The sequence below is a fragment of the Sinohyriopsis cumingii genome, chromosome 15 (genome assembly GCF_028554795.1).
Source record: "Sinohyriopsis cumingii isolate HCF-2022 chromosome 15, ASM2855479v2, whole genome shotgun sequence".
Classification (NCBI taxonomy): domain Eukaryota; kingdom Metazoa; phylum Mollusca; class Bivalvia; order Unionida; family Unionidae; genus Sinohyriopsis; species Sinohyriopsis cumingii.
In genome coordinates, this window is record NC_142975.1 from 2,630,776 (window position 1) to 2,647,839 (window position 17,064).

At 34.0% G+C, this 17,064-nt stretch overlaps 1 protein-coding gene across 4 annotated transcripts in view; it reads left to right on the plus strand.

The window, feature by feature from the left end:
• The window catches only part of LOC149781125 (serine/threonine-protein kinase/endoribonuclease IRE1-like), a 75,037-nt gene that overhangs the window by 22,469 nt on the left and 35,504 nt on the right, over window positions 1-17,064 (plus strand). For all 4 annotated transcript variants that reach the window (XM_089935231.1, XM_089935234.1, XM_089935232.1 and 1 more), the window contains 3 exons: window positions 981-1,055; window positions 3,306-3,365; window positions 12,813-12,945. In XM_089935231.1, coding sequence (XP_089791357.1) covers window positions 981-1,055; window positions 3,306-3,365; window positions 12,813-12,945 — 268 coding nt within the window. The remainder of the gene's footprint in view (window positions 1-980; window positions 1,056-3,305; window positions 3,366-12,812; window positions 12,946-17,064) is intronic.

The following is a 17,064-nucleotide window of genomic DNA, read 5'->3' on the forward strand; positions in this document are numbered from 1 at the left end:
ACACATAGGGTCAAGTGATCATTATTACGTTCCTTGTCTTTCTCGGTCAGTATTTTGTTCTTATCACTCCTTAGGCTATATTTCCGACCAATCTTGATCAAACTTCGAAGAAGGAAATAACTTTTAAAACTGATTATATAGTTAACGTGTAAGAAGATTTATAACCTATGCGAGCAATCTTTCGGTGAGGTGATCCTGCATAGAACCTTATTAGCTTCTTATTGTTCGGTGGGTCTGATCTAATGTTGATCCAGTCTTGAAATCAATATTGTACGAGAATATGTACAATATCAGGCTATGCCAGATCATCTGTAATATTGTAATCATTATTCAGAATTTCTATACACGGTCATATATATATATATATATATATATATATATATATATATATATATATATATATATATATATATATATATATATATGTGTGTGTGTGTGTGTGTGTAAGTTTGTGTTCAATGACATTTTTTAAATATTTTGACGGACAGGCAAACATTTACATAAAAATAACAACAGCAATGAAATAGAGTTTAAACATTACCACTGTTGCCATGAACTATCATATTTATTGTGCGTGATGTCATGGTAATGTATATATTAAATGCCAAAACACGTTTCGATTTATTGTTATTTAATTCTTTCAATAAAGAGTTTATTTTTATTCTGTAAATTACATAATGATTGGTCCAAGTGACACGAACTTGTGAGCTATGATATCAATAATTTCATCGGTGACATTATTAGTAGTCACAAACTATCCCACAGTACATACTTCATTTTTGTAACTATGGTTCCAAGCCATTTATCTCATGGGCAGGTGTGGGCTGTCCAAAACCCTGATGTAACGTTTTATGTTATTCAGGTTCATTGTAACAGAAGTATTTGTTTTCGCCATTAAAAAATATCCAGCCAGTTTTTAGAGATTTTATTTAACTCTTCAAGATTTCTGTGGTTGAAATCCTTTTCTATTGTCATCGCAGGAGGAATCATATGAAAATTATGATGACGACAGGGATGTTGACGATGACGAAGACGAAGATTATGCAAATGATGATGTAATTTTTTAACTTATTTAAAGTATCCTATCAAGTTCTTGTTGTTTTAATTGTTTAGTTACCTATAAACTTAGCATCTAGTTTGCGAACTAACATTTCAGCATCTTAACTATTGTAGCATGATGCAGTAAAAATGATACACATTTGTGTGGAGAAATTACAAATCTTTACCCACACTTTATATAGTGATATTTGTTAGATTTGGTCGATATTGTTATGAATGTTTTCTTTTGTGTTTCTAACTTACCTGTTCGCAAGGCAATTTGTGTTTATTGTGGTGCCCTTAATGTATCGTGCGTTATACGTCGTCCGTCGCACTTTGTTAGTCGTCTATTCACGAAAGACCTTTATTTCTTCTCAAACCTTTTTTCACCTGATTGCACACTATTTTACAGGTTGAAATGGGCCAAAATGGCTTTTAGGTTTGTTTTAAAAGTTTACAATAGTTGACAAAACACCTGATTTGGGAGAATATTATTTAACAGCAGCTGGTGGAGAGGCAAATGCTAGTAACAGAGGTGATAATAGCGTAAAAGGCATCACATAATGGTTCTTTGACCACGTGAAACAAAGCATGATAACTACTACCCAATATTCCTTCTAGATATCTAACAAGGAAGCAGCAGCATTGCCAGGTTTCATTGACAGTGTATAAAGCATTACCTTTCCAAAGCAGCTGACTAGGTTGTTTCTCTGTTGGGTGACCGTGTTATGTTGCTTATGTAGAATTAGTTTGCTTGCTGTTTGCAATTTTTGTCCATAATTAAATACACACTCATACAAAATTAAAATCTTTTAAAACGTAAATTCAGCCAGTTCCTACTGCAGTACCCGTTACATGAATATTTGTATATTTCGTGATTGTCGTTTATAAATCATGGCCAGTTGTAATTCCTTTTCTTGCATCTTGCCTTCATAAGTCTTATCCACATTCTATTAATTTTGTCAGTCTTTGGACGATTTTTTAAAAACTTCTTACCAGATGATGAAATCACGTCGTACTTGGTAATAATTCGGGTTTTATCGCAGTAGTCGGTCATAGAAGATAGCTATCATATCCTCTTTACAAGTCTTTCTTGTTATATTCACAAATCCTAATATTGTCACGTATATTCCAGTGTAACTTTTTTAATCTGAAATATATTGTTTTATCGAGATGTTTTTATCTGATTATAGCCCTGTTCGTTTGCCATTAGATTTTCAAATAGCTGGTCTACAATATATTGAAAAGCGATACAATATTGTTTAATAGATGTTCTGTTCTGAACTTATTAACCTCAAATAACCACGGAAGACATGATGCTTTGACTCTCTATACTTTCTTTCATCAGACTTTTGCTAAAAATAATGAATCCATCTGATCTAAACATTTCTCATGTATTTAACAACATTTGATCGATAGTATTAATGACCTTGAAGGCTAGTTGTTCCGAGAAAGGTTTTGGTATTTAAAAGAAGACATAAAACCTGTATATTAAACTTCTCTAACTCTGGTAAACCATGATCTTTTAATAGCCTGTGAATGACACACCGTATCCCATAATATATTCGAACAGCTGGTTGCATGTTTGTGAATTCAAGCAAGTTTGAACAGGGTTTTTATAAAGCTAGAACAAATTAATAATTTTAATGCTAAAGAGCTGATAGAGTAATAACATGATTTATCATTATTTGGTTTTCTTATGTTTGGCTTGTATGGTTTTATATCTCACAAGGTAGCAAAGCCTTATTATTGAAAGGACTGTAATTTTTGAAAATATGATTTGGAAATATAAACCATTTTTTAAACCTTTTCATCACGGTCATGATCACGGCAAGGGAAAAACCTAATTACATGATTTGTATTGTTTTCCTGACTATAACTCCGGAAGTACTGCGTTTATTCAAGTGAAACTGGGTTCATGTATATATCATAATTATTATAATAATAATAACAGTGTATTGTGTACTATAATATTAATGGAAGTGTAATGTGTATTCACAGCTATATCCCCAACTCCAAAGTGCAAATCACAACAGGGCAAGGCACAGCTTAAGTCAATGGTATGGTTATTTCAGCCTCTTCATATATTGTGATGAAAGCTTATCCAGGTCCACATCTTGTTTAGTAACTTTGATGGCTTAAAGGTCAAAGTCGTTAATAGGGAGAAGATCACGAGATGGGTATATATGTGTGCATTTTGCGGTATTCTTTATTCGTATTAAGTAATAAAACATAGAAAGATGAAAACGTTTAAATTCTCATCACAGGACTGGTATGATCGAGACTCTGATGAAGAAGGTTCAGAAGAAGATAATTATGGTGATGAGGTAAATAATTATGAAATTGTGCTGATACGTTTGGCATTTTTAACTGCGTTAAACACTTATGTTTTGCACTGTATATTTATTCGTAAGCATCTAAAACAATTTACTAGAATAAAATAAAACTGCTACACATATAAGTGAGAAATTTTGAATCAACTGACCATTATATACAAATCTTTTGTAGAGTTTGAAGAATTTAGTGTTCTTGCTAATTGCAATTTTTGCTTAGTTTGTATATTGCTGTAGCTCATCTGGGCGTAGAACTAAGTGAGCTTATGGCATGATCTTTATATAACGTCCGGCGCCCATCATATGTCAGTTGTTCACAATTGTTTTTAGAACTTATAAAGTCGCTGCACCAGACAGCACATATTTTAACAGCATACTTCTATCATCAAGGCTTTTATACATTTTCCAAAGGATACTACTGTTTGGTGCAATATGGCTGCAATTACCAAAATGAATAAAAGACTTCAAGATCTTCTAAAAAGCAGCTCAATCAATGTTCATTAACTTTGAAGGGATGCATTCTGACGTACGTTCAAATTTGTCAAAAATGATGATGATCCACTCTTAGATTTGCGGCTGTTCTAAAATAAATCTTCTAGAACAGTTACATTCGATACGTCTTCTTTAAATGTGTACAGGCCAATCAGCCATAAAATATGGTTGTCGTTGTCAGAAGAGGAGAATTCGCTATTTAAAAAAATAAGGCATAATTAAAACTACACACAGGGAATATAACGTTTCTAATATGTTTCTTCAGACTTTTTGTCTCCCAGTAAAACAGTTGTTATCCTTGTCGTAACATCTATATTCTCTTTGTATTCACAAAATAAATTCCTTAGTGTTTCAAAGAAACACTTCCTCAAGTACATTTATCGGAATTAGACATTTCATTTGTGCAAAAGATTAATTCATAGACACAATGCCATCAATAAACCAAAATTAAAATCAGTGTTATTTTGAAATTTGTTTTACTGTATACATTTTAGAATATTCTTCATTGCTCAAATTGAAACTTTTCTAAATTAATTTTGATTTCAAAAATAATTTATAAATTCTTTTCAAATTGTATTATTAGAAACATGCACAATTAGTACATGAAAAATGAAACCTTGATAATATTTATGAGTGAGTTAATCCATAAATTTGTTCACATAACTTATGCTGCTGTCTAGAATTAGAGTTGAACAACCTACATATTAGCTGGATCAAAATAGATCTGAACGTAGAATTTCCAATGTAAAAGAAACTTGTTCATCGTATCTGGAAGACATTGCTGACATTATAGGATGAGCTGAATAGAGTAATGAAACATTTCTAACGAGGCTTGTAAAAAATAAAATGGAATCAGTGTTTAAAGAAAGAGAAAGAGCTTAACTAAAACGAACCAAAGATAATGGGCTACCTGAAGAAAAGACAAAGTGCCAGATTTGGTGTCTCAGTACTTAATCTCTCTCTCTCTCTCTCTCTCTCTCTCTCTCTCTCTCTCTCACACACACACACACACACACACACACACACACACACACAATTGATGGACGTGCAGCCGGGCCGGACCTTTAACCCGGATCTGGTCTGAGTTTGCACAAACATGAAAATATCCGGGGCATTTCCTCGGCAATGATAAAATAAAATATAAAATAAAATGTGCTATGGTTAACACAAATCGGGGTGAGAAAAAGTGGAGAAGCCGTAACAAATGTGTGGAGGAGATATACAGTAGGATATATATATATATATATATATATATATATATATATATATATATATATATAGAGAGAGAGAGAGAGAGAGAGAGAGAGAGAGAGAGAGAGAGAGAGCAAATGTATAACTATCTACACATTTGCTCTGAGTTTCTGGCTTCTTTGTTTATGTTTGGTTGAATGCAAGATATTATCTCTCAGTTTGCATATGTTATTCCTTCAAACCTAGGTTTAGTTTATTTGTATTTTTTTATATTAGTGCGTCTTTATGGCTTAACGTGTTCACGCAAATATCTAAAATTGTTCAAAAACATAACACTTAAATGTGTAGTCATAATATTCCTCCAGAATTATGCTTTTGTTTTACCCCAATCCAGGTGCTTCCTAAATAAGCTGTAACTTTCTTCAATGTTCCTATCAGGGGTTCAACCTTTAAATAAATAAGATTTCAACAACGCATTTCATTTGTACTATTTCAGTAGTGCTAGGGTACTGATCTTTGTCTCCAAGTTTGTTTTTTTAATTTTATTTCATTGAAATCTTCATGGATTCTTCTTCATTGGTGAATTTACCGTTTGCTAGAGTAATCTTTTCTAGTGATTTCGTTTCCCTGGATTTCTCTTGGGTATGTTCAATGAATGTTGCAACAAGTTTGCAGGCGAAAGTAAACGTGCTTTTAAGTTTCGTAAGCATAATAATCAACATCATATTTCAGATAAACTTGACATTTAAATAATATATTGCTACAAACATGATGTAATAAACAAAACTTAAGCATAAGACATACATTTAGGAAAACGTATTAAAATATAAGTCATGAAACTTATGAGATGCTACAAATTATAAATGCAACAGAAAAACGTTATAAGATAGTTTGATAATAGAAACGGTTTATTGCAAACTTCGTATGCAGGAGAAACACAACTACCTATTGAGTAAACACTCCAAAATAACACCAGTTGTAATAATCAAGAAAAACATAAATACCGTACATATTACAACAGATATAATACTCATTAATTGACGATCATGTACTGTGTTTTATTTGTTTTCTCTGTCCAGCCTTTACAAATAATGTATTTGCATGTTAGCAAATGGTGACAAAGATAATTGCAACATGAACGACACATTAAGGTATATAATATAATTTGATGTCATGCTGTTTACCTCTGACTGTTATTCGTTCAAGTTACCAGTGGGCACACATAACCTATCAGACAAGCAGAGAGAAGATTATTTCGCATGCACGAAGAAAAAGTTTTTAACTGCAGTAGAAAACCAAACGTAGGACATTTAAAATCAAAAGTTTAAAACCTTTTCCAAATGATAAAGGGCATGAAGAATTATATCCAGAAAGAAATATCACATAACGTTAAACTGAAAAAAAAACAATAGAGAAATAACGAAAGTGACACCGTAAATGTAGTTGAAATTTTACAACCTATCGAGTTTAACTTCAGGGACAACGTTGAAAATATAAAATCTAAACTTAAAGACTTGATATCATTAGACTATAACAGATGTTTAGAGAGAAATGTGTGATACTTGACATGATTATTACAGCTCTAATGAACTCTTGTTCTACCTAGATTAGATTTAACAGTAGGTGTTTAGGAAGTGATAGTGCCGAAGAAAAGGGGCATCTAGTCAGTTATGGACAGCATTAAACTAGATAGGGAAGAAATATATCAAAAGTATGGATCAATCTGTTTTGGAGACGCCTTCATCTGTAACGCCTAAACTAAACACAACCATTGAAACATAATTCAAAATTAATACAATGTAATATTTTGAAAAGAGCTTCCTTCCTAACTTTTCTGATACATATTAAGATCAGGCAGAAATGTTGGGTGATCTAGTTGCTCGCAAACTGGAAATTGTGTGACAAGCAAGATGAAATATGCACGATTAAACACTTTTAAATATAACCAGAATACATTGATAAACGTATGTACTAATTAATATAATAACCTGTTTCACAGTTGGTAGCTGGTTGAAAATAGTAAGCCATTAATTAAATAATGGTCAAGTCTTTTTTGGAGCTGCTTTTAGGAGATAACAAAAATAACAGTGTCAAGGACGTTTGGGTTTTATATGATAACTAGTTTCGAGAATGTGACGTCGTGGGTAAAAACGGGATTAAAATTTAAACATGCGCTGCATGTGACCTTGTATTCATTTAAAAACCACGAGGAACAAAATAAAGCACACTTAATTAATATAACAAATCGAAGAACATGTAAACTTTGTTCTAGTAGTATGGGTCATGCGATACAGAAGAAATTAAAATAAAAAGTAGTCCGAAATATAAAGATTATTCTGACTGTATATATGAAATCTGAAACAACATACAAATCCAGCTGTGAAGACTACAGTCTCGTCAACGGGAGTTATAGCAAAATAAGAGGCAATGAAAGGTATATAAAGTTTGATGCGGAAATAAAATCGTCCATCAGATTTCATTCAGAGTGTATTAATGATGAATGTAAGGTGGAAGTTGATGGAGAATACGATCAAGGTCATTCATTATGTACATATACAACAATAATTTATGTGAATGGGTAATGAACGAATCCATGCATGTGAAGAAACTTAGATGGAAAATCTAGTAAGAAATAAATGTCACACAAGACAATCTAATGCCTTGAAATGTAAACAAAGATTTGTGGATCTGTAGAGCTAAAATATAAATGTGCCATTGCAAAGAATATTCACTTGCTGCTTTTTCCTTTCACTATTTATATATTTCTTATCTGATAACTAGTGGTGAAACATGGTCTTCCTCGAAACTATTTTCTATCATCTGTTTATACTTGGAGCTAAAAACGTATAAGTCTAAATGTTATTACAAAGGTCCTTAGTTACAGAATTGTAAGTTTGCACTATCACCCAAAAATATTTCTTAATACCTGTACCTGAATATTAGGTGGGTTCGTTTGGTTACGTTCTGTTAATTGTTTGCTTATTATTAATGAGAAAGTTCAACCATTTGTGTAATTTGATATTAGGATGAATCATAACTAGTTTCTCTTTTTGTTCAAAGCTAATGGAAATATAATCCACTATTTAATTATTTGGTTTCCATTAAGTCTAGTACAACTGTTTGTTTTCTTTCCACAATTGGTTACACCACAAATGCGTGTGCTACGGGCTTCTTTCAAATTCATACTTCTAGTACCAACATAATTTAATGATAGATCAAACTTTTTTGTGGGCATTCGTTTTTTCCTCTTCTCTTCTTGCGTTATAGGAGTTAACATTATCTTCGCTTTAATTTCAAACATTTAAATAATTCCTCGCATTTTAACTGGATGTTGTTAAATTTGGCATAGGTCTCTGAGCTGAAGGATTTATAGATTTGCCTAAATTTAAGATGGAGAATACCTTGCCAGATACGATTGTATAATTTAATGTTTTGACGAATTGATCTAATTTGTACTAAATTGGCAGATACTTTAAATATTTCCACACAGTAGCAAACATTGTGTATATTTATTTCATTACCGTTTAACTTGTTCAGTATTACCAATTTGTACTCATTGATTCTATATGTATTCTTGGCGTTTAAGAAACGTAGTTGAAGCATTGATCTAATTCTGGTATGTTATCCATTTTCATTACACCTCTAATAACTTTCATCGTTTTATTCAGACATTTAATGACCACATGTAATATATCTCCTTCATAAATCTACTGGTTCAGATTCTCTTTCTGTTCTACACGGTACCAAGACTCCCGTTAAACCCGATTTCCAGTTTCGTTGGGCTAAGTGTTTTTTAGGGTGTTTTGACAAATGATTTGGTTAGTCTATAATGGGCACTAAGAGTTATATGTCATGTCCGAGTATACAACACCGCCGGTGACCCGGTCAAGTCTGGTCTTGGAAACGAAGCCGGTAATCCAACGAAAAGTCCCACTCACGCCTTACTTTTTTATCAATGTGAATCATATACATGCAAGCATTATGTTTTGGTTGAATATTTAAAAAAATTGACGGTAGTTTGCCTAGTTTATATAATTTATTTTTGGCGTGAAGTGGAGTCAATTATCTTGTCTAAGGACACAAAAATCTCGTCGATCCTGTATGGTATTGGAATCTATCTACATAATCCTGCGTAGGAGTTCAGCAGGCGAACCACTAAGTTACTGTGCTTACTAAGCTGCTTCTCTTATTCCTCTACATTAATGTGTTAGTAAATTCCACATATTACAAAGAAGCTGATAATTGGCTTGTCATCAACAATTTAACACTAAATAGTATCATTTAACATAATAAGCATTCAATAAATTTCTCCTTAATTTAATGTGATTCATAAAAAAATGTATATTCAGTCTCATACTAAATTGATGTCCCTTTCAAAAGCATTAATAAAATTTAATATAAATATCAAACAAACTGAAACTTACTGTAAATGATTTTAAAATTACGTATGTTCAATCACATGAATCACATATTGCTAAAACGTCACGTATTTCTGTAAATGGTGTCTATCTTTTCGATATTATTTGAGTCAATTAATTTGAAATTAAATAATTACCTTTAATACAGTTCTCACACGTTTAGAAAAATTATAATTGCCTTTAATACATTTCTCACACGTTTAGTGGGAATGCGTCAATCGGTTTTCGAAAACGAAGCTCGATATAACAATAGCTGACAGGTGACAGACTTAGAACCTACAAAGCACAATGGTCGAGTAGCCTTACAGCTATATGCGCTATAAACAGTTCGACATAATTTGATCACATTTGACAAAAACATGGGTGTCTTTCTATTAGTACAAAGGATGCCGATGGGTCATCACATATGGCCACTCTAGCTAAAGATATATGAACCTTTAAACGATTTTTTCTCAATAAACTCTAAGCAAAATCTGACCAACTTTGCGAGGAATCGTGCTGGCTTATTTTCGGGCCACTCAGAACCTCCCTCAAATTTACCACTTTCAAGACACTCAGCAACACACAAGCCTCTAAACCCTAACCCTTACACAAGGTTCCCTCCTGTCCTCCAAGAGCAACACAAAACTAAACTTTCGTTCCCAGGTAACACCATCAGCTGCTGAAATCTCGCTTGAGACTTTTCCTACTCATCAAGATTAGCTGCCTACTTGTTGCAGGCCTTGATAATATTCAATTGTGAAGTACAACTGATTGTCGTCTCCACCGCCAGGAACCTAAACTGCCTTTGGCATACCTTCCTTAATCCTTTCAATGGCGTCCCAAAATAGTTCTCTTAGTACTCAGTACAAAGAGTAGTTATTTGTTTCTTTCATGTTGGCTAAATGTGAAAGAGTTAGAGCAGTTGAGCTCGATTACCTGCCCACTTTCTGCTGTTATATGTGCCGCCGTCAGCAATGTCCTTCAAGACAATTGCACGTTGAATAATTGTGTCCAGATACGCTACGTCTTTTTGATGTTTCCATCCGTCTCGTGGACTCACTTCAACCGCATCTCCACTTTTTTATGGCGAGCCTCTATAATGCTTTGTCCTCTAAAAGTGTTTTAAAAGTGTACTACTAACACACGCAACGCAACGCAGTTCAGGTCACCCTCCCATAAAGGACAAAGTTTCTGGGACAATGCTCTCGAATGGGATATAGTCCGTACATTACATACTTCAACGGTTAACCATTTTCATAGAAAAATAGGTGTAACGTTTTGGGAATAGTCAGCAAATCTATAACACAGTCAAATACAGCTCCTACCACATATTTTATATGTGATAACCAAAAACCAAAAGCCTGTGTCATGTATTGTGTTCCCTCATAAATGCATCTTAACCGTCCGAATTATTTTCAATCAAAACTATTCAATGTCTATTCTGTGCCAACTTTGGTAAAAGAATAGCAACTCTTTATCGTGAATCTTACTCAGCTTTACATGGCACGAAACTCTTGATGGACTTCAACCTTCGGGCCTCAATCGTGCTCTCTTTTTCCCAGGCTGTTGTTTTATCCCGTTTGTTCTCGCCCAGTCCCCATATCTTCCACATTTGTCTTAAGCCCATAAATCTCATTGTCGCTTCTCTGAGTTTCCCGAGTGTATTGGTTTTGTCTTTGATAGGCCCAAGGCTCTAATCCTTTCCGTCCATGTGAAAAACGAGATGTTACCGAGCTTATTCTTTAGCTTGCGAGACTTTATAAGATACTGTTTTTAAAAATTCAACTGCATAGTTCATATATCTAAATTAAAATATAGACATAAGGTAAAAGCATTGTAAACATAAAAGAACATATATATCATATTTATATCCTCCAGTTTTCTATTCCGCTTGAGTTGGTAGTTTTGTCAGCATCCAGTTCAAATTAAACAAGAACAAAGCAACAAATGCATTGAATTTAAATAATAATTAACCATATAAGTGCATACACATTACCAATTCGATCGAAGATATAATTTCCCTAACAAAAAGTTTATGTAAGTCACATCGATGACCCGCAACAAACAGGCGTAGCTAACAAAGAAATATACGAACAATTCAACCAAGGATACAGATGCATTTTCACAGAGATTTATATTTCTGAGAATAATCCTCGGCTATAATTGTGAAAACAGAAATGGGTGATCAGATATATAATACTGTCCTAAAAAGTCACAGTAGGGCACAACCCTTAAACGAAAAACAACATAACATCAGCAACAGCATTTAAACAACGTTTTGATGAATATAATTACATTGTACAAGAGTAAAGATAAAGAGTTTCTGAAAAGAAAATTAATACAAACTTCCCGCCTTATACAGACAAAAAAGCCTCCATATTGGAAGGTTTATATTCAACCTAGGATGTGGAAATATTTCACTCATACTAAAGCTACAAAATGGGTCACTGTCCAAGATCAATGTTTACTATTAACCATAATTTTGGCATCTCAAATATAATTAAGGCGATAAAAAGATATTACACAGACAATGTTTTACAAGTACAAACTATGAAATATTTCTGTATTTATATTTACACATCCAAATAATTCAGTGAATATATACTGATCATCATATTATATGAAAAATTTCCAAACAATCAATTAAACAGGGCACCTGCTTATATCGTATTGGCATTTAACAAATAAAATATATTGGAAAGTTCAAAATCTCTTTATTTTTAAAATCTCAGAATGTGACCAAATTTTAAAACAAAGCATTATGTTATAACTGAGTTTCAGGCTTATGCAAATGATGCCGATCCGCTTTGAAATGTTGCTGCTGCTGCTGATATAGAGAAACATTTCAATGACCTTTTCTCAAAAACAAGGATGCAATATCCTGGCACAGATGACTTGTAATATTGCATCAGTGATTTCAGTGATTTCGATTTACTTCATCTTTGCTTACGACAGTTTAGGAATACTTATCTGAAACCGCTGAGGAGAATTTGGCAGAAAGCATCCCGTTATAAATGATGTTAAGGCTTTGCGGATGATGATGAAGATACAGTAAAACAAAGGCAAAACTTTGAAAGTACCGTGTTCATAACATTTGACCTCAAAACCATTAGAAGAAATATTTACAGAACGCACCACACTGACCTATATTTCATGGTCAGCTGCTCTTCCAATGGTCTAGTAGGTAGTTGCCACCCAATAGAAATGAATCTAATAATTGTCATGCAAACATCTCAGTCCGTCGAGGGTAGCAAAGGGATAGGTTTTCAGATTCCCCGTGCAACACGGTGTATAGCTATAATATTTATAGTGTGTGATTCACCATGGTGAATATTTGAGTTTATATAAAACATTACAGAATGACATAATGCTGAGTATGATTGATAACAACCCCAAGGCTGTTGATGAGATTAAAAAAGAAGAGGCAACAGAAGAAAGAGATCCAGCCTTGGTTTTACAAAGCATGCCATCAGCGAAAACTCAGGAAAAAAGTAAGTACCTATGTGTTTTGTAGAGCAAGATCCAAAGTTCAAATTTTAATTAAAATAAAAAAATTAGTAGAATTTGCAAGCTCAACCATTTAATTTCTGTAATAATGTATCTAAAATTAAAGAGTATCAACGCAAGCAACATTTTCATGATAGCAAATGCTTGATTGTTTCTTTGTTTGAATTATACACAGTAGACACGTTTTGCAAGTTAATATTATGACAAGTTCATGATTGAAACAAATTTTGCTAAAATAACTTATCATCCCCTGAAATACCCTGGTGAAGTTTTTATATTCCTTGAGACCAACCAAACGTAACCCCATATTCGAGATTTTGTTGGGAAAATTGCATGCTAATCGAATATCATTATATTTGTTACCGCATAACTGAAATCTACAATAACTTGAGGCTAACCTGACAATTTATTCAGCCATAAACCCAAGGCATAATACTACTACTACTACTACTACTAATAATAATAATAATAATAATAATAATAATAATAATCATGAGGACTTTGTATAGCGCATAATCTTTAGAAGCTCTAAGCGCTTTACAACAATAGACAACACCTATAAAATAAAAAAACATAATGATATGACTACAAAAACAAACACCATGAAATTAGAAAACATTAAAAAAAACAATAACATGCTGAGAATATTTAACGTAGGAAATATTATTCAGTTGTTACGTTTGTTCTTGCAGTCAAAATAAGTGAGTTTTGAGAATCTTCTTGAATATAATCACTGTGTCTTTGTGTCTAAGTTCAATGGGCAATTCATTCCACGTTGCTGGGCCCTGGTATGCAAACGAACGCTGTCCAAATGACTTTGTTTTCATAGTGGGAATAATGAGTATACAATTGTCAGATGAGGAGCGTAAGTATCTTGCTGGTGTGTACACATGGATGAGGTCGGATAGGTATGTTGGACTAGAGTCCGACAGTGAAACGTAGCACAGAGCAGTGGGGTGGTGTGCTCTGATCGTGGTACCCTAAGTATGATCCGAGCAGCTGTGTTTTGAACTTTTTGAAGTTTCTGGACCAGATATTGAGATGAACCAGACAGAATTGAGTTGCAATAGTCCAGTCTTGAAAGTACTAATGAACACACATTTGTTTTAGTGGCATCAACTGAACGATATTTGCGAATTGAGCTGATGCGTCTCAGCTCAAGATTTGCAGCCTTGCATTTGTTCATGATATGTTGGTGCAATGTGAGAGTACTGTTCAGAGTAACACCTATGTTTCGTACTGATTGTGTGAATTTAATGTTGGCGTTGCTGATATTTATTGTTTGAGGTAAAGGATGTGAATGAGAACGTCTTTGCGTTGTGATCCGAATGGCCTCAGTTTTATGATCATTCATCTGCAGCTTCTTACATGTCATCCATGAGTCCATATCAGAAATGCGCCTCTCTACACCTTGAATGGTAGCATCAACTTCATTTGTGTGTCTCGATTTGTATATTTGGGTGTCATCAGCGTAAAATTGTTGAAACACTGAATGATGATCTATGACACTTGAGAGAGACTGAGTGTACAGAATGAACAGAACAGGTTCAAGAACAAACCCCTGTGGAACACCACAACATAGATCAACTGGGCTGGAGTGTATACCATTTGCAGACACATTTTGTGTCCTGTTGACCAAGTAGGACTTGAACGACAGTAAGGCTGTATCATGAATGCCAAATAGATGCTGGAGACGGTGAAGTAATATATCATGGTCTATTTGTCAAATGCTGCAGACAAATCAAGGAGGGTGAGGACTGTAATCTTTCCGCTATCCAACGCAGAGAGAATGTCATTAACTACCTTTAGAAGAGCAGTTTCAGTAATGTGGCAAGTGCGATATGCAGATTGTACATTGCTAAAAAGACTGTTTGAATTCAGAAGAGATAGAATCTTTTCTAACATATGAATGGGAGATTAGAAACTGGGTGATAGTTCTTTAAATTGTTATGGTCTAGTGTTGGTTTCTTCAGCAGAGGCTTCACAATGGCAGTTTTGAAAAATGATGGGAATTCCTCGGATGAGAGAGAGAGAGAGATATTAATAACATCAGTTAGTGAAGTTAATACTGGATTTAAATACTCATGCAGCAGTGATGTTGGAACTGGATCAAGTTCAGATGACTTAGGTGTACTTTTCATCAGGATTGTACGTACGAAATCCTTAGAAACAGGTTCAAATGCTACAAATGGTTGCCGCTCAAATTCTGTATCCCAACTGTGCGGTGACGACGAGTCAATTGAAATTGTGGTGTCAAGCTAATCTTTAATGGTTTATACTTTGTCTCGGAAGAAATTTGTAAACATGTCCGGAAGGTCGACTGGAGAGAAGGTAGTTGGAATTGGTGTAGATTTGTTCCTTGACATTAGCTTGTTAGTAATCTCGAAGAGCTCTTTGCAGCTGGAACTTTCCATGATCTTAGTATTGTAGTAGTCTGATCTCGCTGCATGGGCTATATTTCTTCTTAGCGGCTTCATATATTTGCTTATGAATAGTGATTCTGGTGGAAAGCCATAGCCTCTCAGCTTTACGACGGTCTCTTTTAGCAGTGCGAAGCTGGTCCCTAACACTGCTATACCATGGAGAACACGTTTGAATGTATACCTGCACTTAGTAGCTGGTGCATGTTTGTTAAGCAATGAACGCAGACAGTTATCGAGTTGTTCTGCGGTAGGAGGTAAGCAAGTTGTTAGGTTAGCTTGAATGTCGAGCATTAGTTTGGTTCTATTTATCATACGGAGGTTTCTCTTAGTAGCAGATAAAGGTGGAGGGTTAGAAACTGATGCGTAGCATAATACCTTGCATAAGCCTATTAGTTGTGAGCACTATATAATATTTTATCTCAGTGATCAATCCCACATCTGACTCAATTTATTGAAATATATATGAATAGCTCCTGGAGTGTTCTGTGATTATTTGTTTCTTAGTTGTTGTTGATTGTTTTGTTTTTTTCTTTTTTTTTGGGGGGGGGGGTTGATCATGTTGTTTGTAGCATTAAGATGTTTATTGCACCATGATTTTGAATGTTTAATAAATGTACTTGTCCATGTTCATCCATGTTTTGTACTTGTCTGTGATTATTGGTTTTGTTGCCATACTGCCTTTTCATGGATGAACATTGAATCCTAGCCTGTCTGTGATTTGTTTATGTTTCACGACCAGTGACAAAGATGTATAAAATTGCTCTTAATAAGCTAATTAATTGATTATATTTTGAAAATGTAAAATATAGTATTGGTGCAAAAAATCAAGTGGAGCCATTCTCTTTATTTAAAGTCAAGATTATAAATACCAGTGGTGTTGTATATGTACTGCTTGTCTTAGATATGCAAATGACGTAAACATGTATTTAAGAGTTGACTATAAAAGTACTCTATATCATTACGTAATAAGTATATATGCATTCTGAGTTATATTGGCCACTTAGGGAAAATTTAACATCGGAATGCTACTTGGTGGACGATGGGAATTTACCATTGTCGACTCGACGTCACGGTACTGAACACTAGGCAAATGGCAATAGCGTTACAAGTGGCTGACCTCAGCCGAGCAGTGAATTAGTAACAGTATTCTAGGATGGATTAGTGTGAATTTAGAGACATTTGGATTCTTCTTTTTTCGGAATAAAATTGATAATGGCAAATATACAATAATTGAAAAGTTTGCAATTTTCATTTAAATACTCTTCTCCATTTTGATGAAAGTCTTAAATCAGAGCAACACAATATTTTTTTCCATATGGAAGTGAAATGCGCAAACAAAATGTATTTCACATAGGATATTCTTACCGCGGAATCTCAAGCATCAGAAGTGATCTGTGATGATATTTTTATTTCATTTGTGTATGTGTGTGTGCGTGCGTGCGTGCGTGCGTGTGTGTGTGTTGGGGCAGCATTACTGTGGTAGCTAAGAGTGTTATCTAAAAACGAATCGCCATTACTGTTTGAAACTATTATTAAACGACTGAAGAAAGATGTATCATTTTCTAACAGGACTAACTTGTGTTACATAAGGCAGTGTGGACAATTGTAATTACATCCAGGTGTTCTGATAGGAATGACAGCTGTTGAGGGTGGTGGTGTGACATGGGAGTAAAATAGTAT